The sequence below is a fragment of the Tachypleus tridentatus genome, chromosome 4 (genome assembly GCF_004210375.1).
Source record: "Tachypleus tridentatus isolate NWPU-2018 chromosome 4, ASM421037v1, whole genome shotgun sequence".
Lineage (NCBI taxonomy): Eukaryota > Metazoa > Arthropoda > Merostomata > Xiphosura > Limulidae > Tachypleus > Tachypleus tridentatus.
In genome coordinates, this window is record NC_134828.1 from 58,339,912 (window position 1) to 58,355,951 (window position 16,040).

Here is a 16,040-nt window from a genome sequence, read left to right on the forward strand (position 1 = left end):
ATGCATAAAATCACCAATACAATCAATGGCAAAAAAAACATCAAAACTTACAAGTGTTTCATCATAGTCACCAGCACAAGGATTGACACAAACTATCATTTGCACCTTGCCTTCTCCCTCAAAAAACCTTTTAAATAAATTAGTTAACTTTGTTTCTCTATATGGCACCATCTAAAGAAATAAAAGTGATAATAACAAATTGAAATGTTCTATGTGAAAACATTTAGCAAGCAAAAATAAAATTTAATATTAAGAACAAAAAACTGAAGCTGAGTAAGATATTAAAGTGCAATATTTAAAACATGTAAAGAATGTTGCAACTAGAACTAGAAGATAAATAAATTGGTAAATGTAACATAAGGCTAAACTACTTCTTTTACCAGAAAAGGAATCAGTGATCAAAAGCTCAAACAGCTGTGACCAAGGGATGTGGTAAATGTTAATGTCCCACACAGAAAAACCCCAAACAAGTTATGCTTGTGACAAGGCTAAGATGTTTTCTTTATCATCAAGTACTTATTCAATTTCCAACTTATACTGTTAAATGTGTTTTGCAAACTTCTCACCTATTCAATAATTTTGTAGAAGATTCTTGAGCACAGTAATAAAAAAATATAATATACTAGCATACTGTCAAGTGTTGTTGCCAACTAAAATTTTGAAAACCTTGCCTTAAGTTTATAAATTGATGCACCGAGAAAGAGTATATGTTACTGGTTTGCTCCAGTTGGTATTCTATAAACCTCTGAAGCTATAACTGTGATTAATACTTATTAATTGAGGAACTACAGATACTTGGACAGAAATGTTTATTGATTTTGAATATTACAAACTGTTTAATTTCAGTGGATTACCATCAAACATTAATATTTCTACAAAGATGCTGTATGACTTCAGCTGTGAAAAATTCACAAGTGATCAGCAAGAAAAAGTTAGTTACGGGTTAAGTGAACTGTATTACTCTCAACTCAAAATTAATTCGCTCACTGTGAACAGTCAATAAAATATTCAGTTCCAGACCAAATAGAAAATTCAATATTGTTTGCAAGTTTGTTTAATTTTTGTATATAAATCATTATTTGTAATATCTGCTATTATAAAATGTATTATTGTTTGTATAATAAAATATATTTGTGTTAAGACAGAAAACTGTGTGTATCAATCTTGTTGGCAAGTATCAATTTGATATATATTGGTATTTAATTCAGTTCTAAATCTAAATTGCAATTTAATTCAGTTTTAGGCCATTTTAAATTGCAATACATAACATAATAAATTGGAGGCTTGTCCTGGATAAATTAAGATACATAACACCAACAACATTCAGAATTATGGCACACAAAATTTGTTGCTCTGATTGACTTCTCAATTAATAATCTTCTGTTTTGAGCTAATTATTTTTGTGACAGCTTAGCAATTGGTGAACCCCTTTAAGAAAGTTTTATGTCAAGCTAATATGATTTCACATTTCAGGATTGCATGAGTGCTTTAAAGTTTAAAATCCATTGTGACAGACAACTCACCCTTCATCGAGACAGTAAATACCTATTAAAAATAGACTTAGTTACAAATTACACTCCTCAGCATTCAGTTAGTAGTCATTAAAACCAAAATTTATTTTAATTTCAAAACTGCAAATATGTGAAAGTCACAAGTATTACAGGCCAATTAAACTAATAAAACTAAGAATAGATGTATAATGCCTTTCTTCCAAATAATTTGCAAAATAGGTTCTGTTTATTTGTAGTTAAGCTCAAAACTACACAACGAGCTATCTGTACTGTGTCTATCATGGATATAGATGGTAAACTAGAAATAAATGCTACAGAAATTCAAATTTGATTTGAGAGTGCACTAAAGAATACATCTTAACACAAGTACTACGATACGAGAAATGATAGTGAGGAAGAACATAACAGAGGTAGGCACGAATCATGCATGAGTGATACATGTTTATTGATAGAGGTTTATTGCACAATGACTTGCATGCAAAGCCAGTTAAACCATGTGAACTATGAGGGTGCACAGGAATAAAAAGTTTGTGGAGAAGGTAAAGAAACTTTGCAAATAGAGGGTAGCATTGAATGAGAATAACTCTATCTAGCAGTGGAAGTAAGGTACCTTGTTGGTAAAATCTGAGTATTTACAGGTAGATAATCATTATTTTATTCAAACACAACTACATACAATGAACATTTTAACTATAATTATGCCTCAGTATATTTTTAAAATTGAAACCTGTTACTTACAATTACTGAAACTTTAAACTCTAACACTATTTCAATATATTTTATCACAACATTGTCTTTATATTGATAATTTGATTATCCAGGCCAGTAGAATATTATATGTAAAATTAAAATGAACATACATTGATGCATAGGCTAAATGATAAAATGTAAATACTAAATTCACTGCTACAGCAATAAATATGCTACAGAGCCATAAAAACTAGATTGAAAACTAGATAAAAACTATCATTTTATTTTTAGTTGTTGTTCCTTAAGTAAATCTAGTGAAATAAGAGAATATTACCTACCTTGTTTGTTCCTTGTATTTGATTCTCACGCAATATTTCTATACATGTTCTCAGAGCCATAAGTGATGCATTGATGTTACCTACAAAAAGAAAAATATTTAAATACATACTGTAATGTTACGTAGGTATGAAAAATAATTCTAACAACTTTGCAATCTATCATTAAAATTTTGATCAGCATATTAAAATTGAACTTTTTTTGACAGTTATATTAAAATCACCTATTATAATGTCAACTGGTAGAATAAATTTTTGTTAAAGGAAGAATTAAATATGTTAAACAAAGGCAAATTTCATTCTGGCAAAACTTAAACTGAACAACTTTACACACTATTATTTCCCAAAGTTATATAACTTTCAGGTATTAATATAGATTGTTTTTCCTCTTCTAAAACACTAGAATTTGTTTTTGATTTTACACAAACTTGCTATCTATTGTGAATCCCCATTTTATTGCACTATAATAAACATTCACGCAAAAATACACAACTGTGAATACAAATGACTAATTCAAGAAAGGACTTCTTGTGCAATAAAGTGGAAAATTATATTGTCCAAGGAGCCAGTAAACATTACTACCCAATTATTTTCTTCAGAAATAGAGAGATTAAAAAATACAATCTCAGATGTATAGGTACTACTTCTACATCACTTCTGTTGTCATTTAAAACTTTACATAAATTAGTTTAATCTTTTTCATGCCAGAGAGATGCCATTGACATTACTTGTTTGAAATTATTTTGAAACATGAACATTAAAAATACTTCATTTGATCTGAGAATTTTTGTTGTTGATTAGAACAGGGGTAGAAGCAAAGTAATGTACCCAAGATTGGAAAAGAATAACAAAGTAGAAAGTGTAAATAAAAAAAGATTTGTTAAGAGACAGGGGGCCCCAGTCTGCATTCTGTAGTGTAACCAAAGCAATTCCCTTCTATTTTTTCACCATTTAAAGAGTCAAGACAGAAAACTGTGATGAAAGTTTCATATTTAGTCTGTTTCAACTTGATTGATATTCATCAACATAATTTCTTTTGCTAATTGTAGTAGTCACAAATTCTGACCATAAATATTAAAAACCTAGTGAAAACTGCCAAAAATGTATCAGTAATCTACAAAATTTGACCTTTACAGTGATATAACCATAATCTTTGTTAGGTTAAGCAATGATATTTTTGCTAATAATAATCTTGGTCAGGTTCAGTTTACAATTGATGAATAGTTTCTATTCAATAACTAAGTTATTCCATTCATGCGCGCTGTTTGAATATGTAAGCCTAAACAAAAATATCCAATAAATAAGGATTAATCATCAGAATATTTTGTTGATGCCTATTAAAAGTGTTCAACCTAACCAAGCTTACCTGATGTCTTGTCAGAGAAGAAAATAGCTTTCAAATAAATATAATTTGACATTAGCACTTTGATAAACAAATGAAAAAAACTCTATAAAAGATATTAAAAAGTCCCAGATCTGTGGTTTGTTCCCAAGTTTTCTAAACCTCACATAAAGTCTGAAATAGCCATGTGTCTAATCAACAGCTCTGCTATATAGGTTATTTTATGATTCAAGCTTTTAGGATTCAAAAATATTTCATTGTAATAAATGCTTACAAAATAATAAGCATTGCCTATCTTTGTTATATATTCCTATTAACAACTTTTATACCTTGCTAAATTATTTTAAACCTTTCTATAGAAATTTATTTTTAAGAATTGTGTACAATAAAAATAACTATCATACAAAATTAATAGCAAACTGATTTTTTAATTGTTAATCAGAAAGCCTCAAGTAATAAGTATAGAACATATTTCATATTCATTTATAAACGTTTTTTATACATTTCTTTTCAGCAACTTTGTCAACTCATCCTTCCTTAGGTCTAGCAAATAGCCACCTTGTCAGTAAAATCAAATTTGATATGTTCAAATGCTAAACGTTGGTTGGTTGTTTAGCATTTAATGGCACAAGGCAATGAGGCTATGTGTGCCAAACAGTTGGTATATGAGCAAACCAACTTTTGTGAAAAATATCTATTGTTTTATTTATTTCTGCAAGCAAATCAATTCCCTGAAAAACGTTAAAAAGATAAAAAAAACCAAACACTAAAAAGTACAGCAATAAATATACAATAGTTAAAACCAAACAATGTAAAAATGGTGTGTGCTAAAATATGGGAATTCTGTTTTGTTTTTTCATGTTATTGTTCAAATCACAGAAAAATGTAAAACCTAAATAAAATTAAAAAGGCTAATGGTGGATAAAAAAACTCAAAATAAAATAGAATTAAGATTGACAATGTCACCATTACAAGTGATGCAGCATCTCATAATGAACACTGTCGTGTCCAACTGATGTACTGCTAAACCAGTGAAGAGAGATCTTCAGTTCCACCATGGCAGACAGACAATTGTAGTTCAAGAGACCTACCTCCCAAAAGAAAAGTGATGATCTCTCAGTCCAAAACTTGATGGTCAAGAAGACTGGAAAGGAGACAGAAAACATGAAATGATAAGATAAAACTCTACCCAAGGGTATAAGTAATGTTGAGGACATAATCAACTTCCAAGCCATTCGAGAGCAAGATCGAAAGGGGTTGGGAGGTGTGAAACTGACTAACCTTCGGAATTTTGTAACACACAACCTTGTAACCAGCAAAACTAGAAATGCTGAAAGTGCACTTACTTGAAAATTCCCTCTGGCTTTGATGCCTGATCTGCTAAGGATGTGCATGAGTCCACTTGTTAAACGAAGTGGTTAGAAAGAAATGGATATTGTCAGAAGGTCTGCAAGGCTCGTTTATGAGCATGGAAAATGTTTCAAGGACATGTGAATAGGATGAGCAGCTGCCTGGATTATACAATTAGCAATTGCTTTCATACAGTCGACAATAAATAGCAGACAGATGATGACAGGATCAAGTTCTGAGAGAATGGTGAAATAGGGCCAGACAGCCTGATCCAACTTCCACCATGGCACAGGGGTCAGGTGGCATTGACCATGGCTAGCTCCCTGCAAGATGATGGGAAAATGATCACTGTCATGTAGGTCACTCTCCACACTCCAATGAAAATAAGAATAGTGTGATGGTAAGCAAACAGATGAATAGATCTATAGAAGAGAGGTTAAGATCCGAGAGTATACACACCACAAAATGACTCCCTTCAATGTCGACAAAGCCCCAGAGAAGGCTATACCCATTAAAATCACCCAAGAAGAGAATGAGAAATGGCAACTGATCTAAAAGAACATCTGACTGATTTTAAGTCTCTCTTAGTGATAGGTAGATGAAATCAATAGTGATGGTGCAAACCAAACAGAGACAAATCACCATAGCCTCAAGTGAAGTGGCTTGTGGCACACATGCAGAGGGCACATGCTGGGTGACCAACAAAGTCACACTACCATGGCCTTCATCATCACACAACTTAACTTTCCTATAGAGGGAAAAATTGCCAAAGGGTAACAGCATTGGCAGAATAAAGGAAAGTTTTCTGGAGGGAGAGACAAACTGGATGGTATTCTATTGTATCAGTGTGGTCACTGTTATTTGGAAAGGGGTGAGTGTAGAGAGGCCATTGGTTTACAACCACACCACTTCTCTTTAGAAGACAGAGGTCTGTCAACCTCCATGGATTCTGCATAAGGTCAAGTGGACCACTCTCAGTTAAAAAATGGTGAGTCTAACGACTGATGGCATGACCACATAATGATTTTACAACTTGGGGCCAATGGAGAGGAACACGACCAGTCACCAGAAATAGGAAGAGGGATGAGAACAGAAGTTGAAGCGGACCTGCCAACTCTCTTTTTCACAGATGGCAAAAAATTCTGAAGATAAGAGGAAAATGACTTTTCAGAAGGTATAGGAAGATTTGTCTTCACACACAATGAGATGGTTGAGTGGAGAACAGCAGCCTATGGCTTTGTCGATACAAAAGACAAAAGTTTCCATGCATCAGGGTAGGACATGTTGTTAGAAGTTCTCAAGCACTGTACATCTTTTTCCTTGATCCAACTGAGTCAAGAACAGAAACAGGAAGGGTTGAAATTATCACAGTTAATGCAGTGAGGCTCATGGTCACATAGTTCTGTCTTGTTGTCTTTTCCACCACAATTGGCACAGCACAAAGAGCCATGGCAAAAAGTCTTAGAATTACCGCACTACTAGAATTGAAAACACTGGAAAAGGTTGGGGATATAGGGCTGAGCCTTACAATTTAAGTAACCCACCTTCATAGATGTAGGTGTGCATGGAGAAGTGAATGTCAAAATGAGAAGGCAGGTAGGACAAAGTACTCCATCTGTGTCCACTGACCCAACCCACCATGAACACATTGACAATAAATGGTTAATACCTGCTTCTCTCAATCTATCTCCTGTGTTTCTTGTCCGACCAGTTCTTTCACTTCCTGCTAAGTCCACTAAAGAGAGATGACTGACTCTAATTTGGCTTTTATCCTGTAAGAATAAATGCAAATATTGAAAATAAAGTTCATCTTAGATATAAACAGTTTATCTTTAAAAAAAAAAGTCAAATATACATAGATGGAATTGTGTAAAGGATAATTTACTTATCAGAGCAACAAAACTTCAATTTTTTGTTCTAAAACATTAGAAACTCATATTGTAATTTCACATACAAATTTTTAACTTATCTGGAAAATTATAAAGTCAACAATAAAAAATTAAGTACTACTCATTAGAGAAGTAAGCTTTATAAAAGAAAGAAATAAAGGAGTACATTATATTAAAACAATTTTGAAAATGCAAATCACAAGTTACATGACAACTACAACCAATATAAGATTGCAGTGGAACAGCAGGTACCAGAATTTCATTCTGATATTACCTAACTTTTTATAAGTATTGTGGTGCCACCAAAAATTGATCAGTTTTGAGAAGAGTGTAACAGCCCTTTCTGATGTTTATTTCTGATATTTATATACTCAGTTTACAACAAAATGTTCAGATACGAGATTTAGAAGTTCAAAGATGGCAATATTCTTTGTATATAATACAAAGAAAAACGGATCAACATGGAAAACCAGGAACATCCAGAAAAACAACTGTAACAAGTCATGACCAAACCTTTGCAAGCAAGATGCAAATTATTGTAACAGGTTAAAAATCTGCAAAGTTAAGTGGCAAAAGCCATTCAGGATTTCAGGCAGGAAGTAAGACCAACACGGAGGAAGTTACCAAGATAAGAGCTTCGAACTGTGCTTCCCATTCATCTGTTGTGTACTTTAAACAGCTGAAAATACAAGTGTCCATATTATTCCATATAAAGACACACTGGGTAAATTGCCAGGTACAGTGTCTATAAATTTCTGCAACATAGAATAACTATAATTTTTCTTTACTTAATAGACCATGATAATTTAGTGGTGAGAAGAGATGTGTTTTGGACATGACAGCCATACAACAAAACCTTTAGTAATCAAAGCTATGCTGTAGGCCTATTGTCAAGATGCAAGATACATAGTAGCTAGACAGAGCATGAACAGATACGTATTTGTAAAAATGTTGTGAGATTTCAACTTCATTTTAATATGAGATATTACACTTTCAAATCCATACACATACACACACACACACACACACACATAATGGAAATACTGAGACTGCTCCCTCTCTATTACATGAAAATGAATTACAGCAGAATGCAATCATCAGTAGTTTATATGTGATTGGCTGTCTTTCAGTCAGAGTGCTACAGTAGCATCATTCCTACAAAAATATAGACAGTTGTGATACATGTAGTGGTAGTATGGTGATGCATTTTGCTTGATCATTTTTTAGGCTAAATTGAATGAGAAAATCTAAGAAACTACAACAGGAACATGACACTTATGATAAAATGTAATTAAAATCATTATGAAAGCCAGTGTTAAAATTTGGATTTGAGATCATACTTGAACAGATATTGTGAAATGCATTATAAAATATTATAGTTTTTTATATTTTTCTGTTGTCTAATAAAAGATATAATAAATTAACAACATTTTCAAGAGGGGCATTTTTTGTGTTCACTACCTATACTTCTGGCAACTTGACCAACATATGTGTACAGGAGAACATGAATACCCATTTAATTCTTCAAATTGTTGAAGTATGCACTGGTTGAACAGATATGTTGAAGCAGCTTATGTACATGACTTCTATTACTTTTCCAGATGTAGATCCTTCTTGATCATGTAGCATACTGTTCTTAGGACCAGAACATGTGGACAGATTTCACCAGTGACCTTCCTTTCCATTCATGAATTTTCACTTGTTACAATAGGCCTTGTTTTATTATCATGGCTGGAGTACAACTTGTTGCAGGTCATTTGATTGATCCTAGTTCCCCAACTTCATCTATACTCTTTTTTGCTTTTGATTGTCATTAGCTACAAGAGGCAACCACTTCTTAGAAATTTTAAATTCTTAACTTGAATACATTTTTATGATAAGAGTTATGAACATTTTGGATCGAGGACTATTACATGCTCTTTCCTGAACCAATCAAATTTTGGTTGCATGGCACTTCCTTTTAAACATCAGTGCTAAAACAGTTCTGATACCTGCTATTCCACAAGGATGATATAATGGTTGTGGTTATCACAAAACTTGTGATTTTCTTATTTTAATACAACATACTTCATCCTGTATATTAATAACCTAACACTGCCAAATAATTAACATAAAATTTAAAAAAATTAAACTTTTTCTTTCTGTGACTAAAGAAATATCAGTAGGGTATTTTCACAGTATCTTAAAGATAGTTTAATCTTCTTCATAGGCTATTTTCAAATTCAATTTATTAATCAGAAATTGAAAATAACTTTTATTTTTATTATTTATATCTTAGAATCCAACACAGTTATTGTCTAACAAGACTCTCATTTAAGAACATAGATAAATAATAAACCAGCATAACTAAGTAAAAACTATATTTAGTCCTCTTTTGTACAGCTTTTCTGTTCAAACACAATCCATCAGGCAGCAAATACTGTGTTACATAGATTTTATCTTCTTTTTATCTCTTAAAACTTGACACTGTCTGAAATGGAAGAGTGCCATTGATTGCCACCAATTCTCTTTCTTTTCCTCATGGTGGAAACCTTTAACTAAATTATATGAGGTAACTAAATGCTTTATATCATTTCTTTCTAAAAAAAATATAATTTCATTTAATATTTCTATTAATTTTAAGATGTGAAAAACACATTTAACATACATCCCTTTGGTGTTAGGATTTCAAATTATTTTTCTGTTTTTTTTTTTTTTTTAATTTTGCACCAAGCCACATGAGGAATATCTGCATTAGCTGTCCCTAATTTAGCAGTGTAAGACTAGAGGGAAGGCAGCTAGTCATCATCACCCACTGTCAACTCTTGGGCTACTCTTTTATCAATGAATAGGGGGGTTGACTGTCACGTTATAACGCTCCCATGGCTGAAAGGGCAAGCATGTTTGGTGCAACTGGGATTTAAACCTGCAACCCTCAGATTATGAGTGGAATGCTTCAACTCACCTGGCCATGCTAGGCCTGGGATTTCAAATTTGAGTGTTGATCATAAAGTTTCAATTTATATATCAAGACAGTTTTAACTTGAATGATATCTATTAACTCTTTCACTACGAGTCATGTGTCAAAGACCATGTCATCATGTTTGTTGACTCACATTCATAATTGTATTGAACTACTACTTCATAAACTTATATCAGTAAGTTTGGAATCAAATTGTAGATAATTCAAACTTCAATATTATACATGAGTTAATTTCTGAATTTAAAAATAAATATTAAAAGAACAAACTTAAAAATAGATTTTAGAGAGTTAAGTGGTATGTTAAATGTAGTACTAGTTAAAAAACTGATGTTTGTGATGTCAAAATATTAAGTCTATAGCTCTGTACAAATTAGAAATTCACACTATCAATATCAACAAGCTAGAATACAAAATATGAACCTCATATCTTTTTATTTTACTGACATGTAGGTTATATACTGAATCAAATACAGTGGCCCTATTCATCTATTTCCATTTTTACAAATGATCCCTTACACACACTTACTTCAATGTATGACACGAGTAATTGACAGCTTAGAATGTACATTAGTGGATTTCTCAGCCATTTTGATCTGCAAAAAGGCTACCATGTTCATTCAAACCAAGATTTTAAAAAGATAGGTTGTGTCTTTAGTCTGCTCAAAATTTCAAATTTTTCAAACCTAAATACAGCTTAGTTACTAATCTTAATAAATTATTGTGGAATTCTATTGTATCAGTATAGTTATTTATGATTCTTAAGTTATTCAACTGTATACATAAAACCTAAAAAATAATTTTGTTTGATATCTTCCATGTGTAAAATTTTTAAAGCTATAGCAACATATGCCCAGCAGCAAATGAGTTTAAAGTTCATAGCTAGAATAGATAATTGTTTGCTTTACTTCTTTATTTTTTGTTCTATATTTTAAGAAATATAATTTCATAAATTATTTCTAAATTGCAATAATATATATACTTATATAATGTATGATATAATAATTGAAATGTGACTGTATATTACAAAATACTAGTCCACTAAAACACAACCAAGACAGGGTCATTTTGTAAAGACTAAATGTCAGTTTTAAACTACTAGATATGGTAATATGAGTGTATGTACATTGCATCAATGCAAGTTATGTAATGTTAGCTAGGCACAACTGGAAGGTCAATATAATAAAGACTAATAAATACATATAAATATATAATGTTATGAGACTTAAGCCACTTCAATTAAACCTGGGTATTTTCATGTTATAACAGGTAGTCATTCCACATTGACAAAAAACATAATTTATTTTCTATTTTTTTTATGATGTTTATGAGGTCAGTCAATTGACAGACCCCACATATTTAAGGTACAGAAAACAAAAAAATATAGTCTTACTGAATACAAATGTTTGAAATGTATTTGAGGTTTTAAGAGAATACAAAAACAATATTTGAGAATTTTGGGACAAATAATAGTTTTTTTTAAATTCATAACATAAATTCACTTTGCACTCAGACTAGTAACAAAACAGACTCAATATTTTCACAAAGAAATATTTAGTAAAAATATCTTATTAAAGAATCTAATTTTTTTGGATAGAAAAATTTCTAACCTTTACTAAAATTCTACCAAATTTTGTAAAGATACACATACTGTATCAAAAGTTATAGTGTAAATACTTGAGATGTGCAATTGTATAAACAACCTTGTATATATTATACTGAACCCTTTGCAAAAAGGTTAACATATCACTTTTGATAAATAAATCATTTACAGGCAAAACTCCTTGAAGCAATGTAAAATTAAAGAATACATTTTTTTCATTTTTCTTAGCAAATTGTACTATACTGATATTACATAATGACAAAATACCAATTCTAAAATAGTTTAATTTATCAATTTCAATTATATTTGTAAATTTGATATACACGTATGCACTTGACACATGGAAGATGATCTGCAGTGCACACAAGGTTAATTCACTATTAATCATTTGGTGTATTGTAAAAACAGTTGTTATGTTTCAAAAGCATTCTCACCTGGAGGACCTCAGCACCATGAGGATCTAGGGGACACTGGACTAGTCGGATAGTAAACACACTGTGACTTCGGCTTGATTCTGTATTCAAAGCAGTATGTGCAACTCTTCTTCGACGTTGACCTTTACAAAAGACCTCAAAGGCTTCATCCGATGACTTAACTTCAAGTTCAGTAACTCCAAATACATACATATCACGGTTAGAATCTTCTCGTAGAATCTTTGATTGAGGGGGTCTACAAAAAGAACAAGTTACTAAACATGAGTATCTCATTATAGATAATACAAAGTTGAAAGTAATTAAATATTTTTACCAACATATATTATCCCAAATCCACACACTAAAACTTGAGTAAAGTCATCAGTTTAATTACACATTTGATTGAAGTATTACATTCTACATACAAATTGGAATGAACTAAAGGCTCAAAACTAGCAGTATCAAAAATTATTGATGTAAAAAAATTATTAGTATAATAAAACTAAATTTATTTTACTTAGAAACATGTACAATAACTATTAAATGTAAGTATTATAATAAAATTAAACCAAGGAGCATACATAGGTTTCTATGAAAAGCTTTGGGTGATGACACTCAAAAATGCATACTTTTTGCAAAGCTAGTGAATAATATAAAAATAAATTAAAACAGAAATTTTTAAAATATATAAATCTATACTTAACCCAGGTGTCTAATATTTTTATGTTTAATTAACTCATTGAGGTCACTTATAATATGACTCACCAGCAACCAAAAGTTGGTTGTGATCCAATGATGGGGCACATGGCAGTGAACATTAAAACAGATGAAATTGCTTTGTGTATTAAATATAAATTGAAACATATTTTTCTATTCCTCACACTGTCAACTATAAATTAGGTTTTAGTACATAAGTTGTCACTTTTATTCTGCAACATACTTATTTATATATATATATCTTAAAAGAAACTTGACAGCTATAAACCTACTTTTAAGAAAATAATAATTTTCAGATGGCTTGACTGGATAATGAAGAAATTTTATTATAAATGTATGATATTTTGACAAAATTGTCATCTTCAGGTTGTATAGTTGTAACAAAATTTTCCATTACCCAGTCAAGCTGTCTCAAAACTTTTACCATGTTAAAAAAATGTTAGAGGAATAGAAATTAAGACAAAGCATAATCAGCAGCTTAATATTTTACAAATGTTTTATTCATGTTTCATTCTGTACCATTTAGTACTTTATTTTGGCTACTACATGACTGAAATGGCTAAAACCGATAATCAGCTTCTAACACAGCAGCTTAACCATGTGTATGTGTGCTTTCTGATATCAAAGCCATATAGAGCTATCTGCTGAGTCCACCAAGGGGAATCAAACCCTTGATTTTAGTGTTGTAAATCCATAAACTTACTGCGGTACCAGTGGGGGATCTTTAACCATGTATCACTCTCACTGAAGAACAAAATAACATTACAGTCAACCTTAATATTGCTTTGCAACATCTAATCACTTAAATACCTGATTAATTATACCTTCTACATACCTGTAGAATCCAAAACCCTTATTATAAAGTTATTTTTGATAATTTTGTCATGATAAAATTAATAACTGAACAGTATACATGGTAATAAAGTTTATTAAAAAAACAGCAAAAACACATTTAATAAGTATGTATCCCAACTGGGCACTATTCATCTTATAATGTTAAACATGTTAGAAAAATTAATTTTATATTTAAAACATTTCATTATCAGATCACAAATATTCCATGATATTTTCAATCACCCTTTGCTGAACGAGTCACACACTTGCAATACGTACAATCTGGACAGTAAATTACTTATTACATATTCAGAATTTTAAAACAAGCTACTGTTGTCTTGCAATTCTTAACTTGCTGTTCATACAACCAAAGTTGATAATGGATCATGAGAAACAAAGATTTTAAACAGGGAACCAATGCAAAAATACTTTATTTGCTAATATTTTAAAACTTGTAGATAAAATTATTTTAATAAACAATTTCTGCTTTCAGAAATCTTGAATACATAGTTTTTCAAGGGCTTTCTAGGCCTGGAAATTAATTTGTAAATTTCAAAGATTTTCTATGAACCATACTTAATGCAAACTAAATTATAAAATGAATGCTTTACCAAATTACCATGGTATGCCAAGGAAACTTTAGCTGATGGTTTCAATTTATTGATGGTGCAAAACATATCTGGATTTTTCATTTTGTTTACCAATTTTTTTAAAAAGAAAGCTGTTTAATTGGTACAAAAGAAATCCATAAAAGTACAAGAATATTCATACACATTAATTACAAAAACAGATCCTGAAATACATTACTAAGCCATTGTACTTTGAACTAATCAATCAAAAATTTACTTGAACTATTTTAACAAATATTTATTTCAACAATTAACTTTTAAAAACTTTATACAGTATTGTAACCAGCATACTAGTTCAAAACCAACTGGCAGTACAGGTTAACTATAATAATATTTAAGTTATACAATACTAGTTAGTCCTGTTAACAGAAATCATGATTGAAAAACGAATACTCTCAATTTTAAATCTTCAATTGTAAAATATTTACACATTATTTCAATAAAACAAAATATGACATTCTTACTTTGGTTTTATAGGATCTATAGGCACATCTTCCAGCAGATCATAGATGTAGTTATTATAAATCTCCACATATGATACAAACACAGAGTAAACACTGTCTTGCTCTATATCACTGATCAATGTTTCTTCTGGAATTCGTTCTGCCCATTCCAGCTCAAAATCTTGCCTGATAGTAAAACATTTATAATAATAGCACCTATATAGATAAATGCAAAAACAGCTAAACACCAACTAAAATTTGAATTGACTTTATAAAATTAACAATCAAAGCTTTATAAGCAGCACTGTATGTATATATATTGACAATGTTGATACCTAATATTAAAAGTTTAAAAGTAATTTACTTATTTACTATACAACAAACAATTGAGAAATATAACAGACAATAAATAACAAAATATTTTAATAAAACATGAACTTCATGTCATAGATAAATATGTTATGGTTTGCCCCACTTGGTGATAAATTTTATTTTTTAGAATGTAGATAGAATAGTGCAGTGAAAGATAACTACTAGGTCAACTTATTTCCATGGTTTTTATGAGTACTGGTTTATATTTATGTTCCACAATTATTTATTGCTTTAAACTTGTTTATACTAATAAATCTATTATACCTGTCTAAAGGAAGTTATTTGGTAATTTCATTATTGAACACAGAAGTGAATATATATTTCTATTTACTCCAATTACTCAGTAACAAGGATGTCCTACAGAATACATCACACTGAACAGTGGTCAGAATATCAAGCAAGATGTGATGTCTACAAAATGTAACATAATGGTCAATGGTAAACTGTGATGTCCTACAGAATATATAACACGCTGAGCAAAAATTGACAAAGTACTCGAAATGTGATGTTTAGAGAATGTATCACAATTAGCAATGGTCAAAATAGCAGAGGGACTTGTGGCAGGACTAGTGATGACTTTTGTTTGGTGATTGTGGTAAAGAGTACTTAAAATTCCAGAATAAAATAATACTCTAATAATGTTGACACAGCTTACGCAACTATAAAGTTGTGTACATTAATTTTCTAAGGATGCTCTGTAATAAAAGCCACATTTGTCCGATTAAAAAGGCATCGAGACTAAGTGAAAAATGAAACCTTCCAATTTAGTATACTATGAGTTTGTCAAAGATAAATAACTTGCAGGAATGCGTGACAATGTTTTCTGTATATTACTTACAATTAGACTGTATATGAAAAGTGAAACAGAAATATAAGTAAAACTATTAAAATTGTGTGGACAAGACTATAAATAGAATAACACTTTAGAATTACTTGCACATAATTTGATTTTA

General features: G+C 30.7%; 1 protein-coding gene across 1 annotated transcript in view; it reads right to left on the reverse strand.

Moving 5' to 3' along the window:
• The window catches only part of LOC143249201 (kinesin-like protein KIF23), a 55,546-nt gene that overhangs the window by 24,141 nt on the left and 15,365 nt on the right, over nucleotides 1-16,040 (reverse strand). Inside the window, exons 6-10 of the mRNA XM_076498669.1 lie at nucleotides 14,737-14,901; nucleotides 12,114-12,348; nucleotides 6,898-7,000; nucleotides 2,540-2,619; nucleotides 52-171 (exon numbers count right to left, since the gene is read on the reverse strand). Coding sequence (XP_076354784.1) covers nucleotides 52-171; nucleotides 2,540-2,619; nucleotides 6,898-7,000; nucleotides 12,114-12,348; nucleotides 14,737-14,901 — 703 coding nt within the window. The remainder of the gene's footprint in view (nucleotides 1-51; nucleotides 172-2,539; nucleotides 2,620-6,897; nucleotides 7,001-12,113; nucleotides 12,349-14,736; nucleotides 14,902-16,040) is intronic.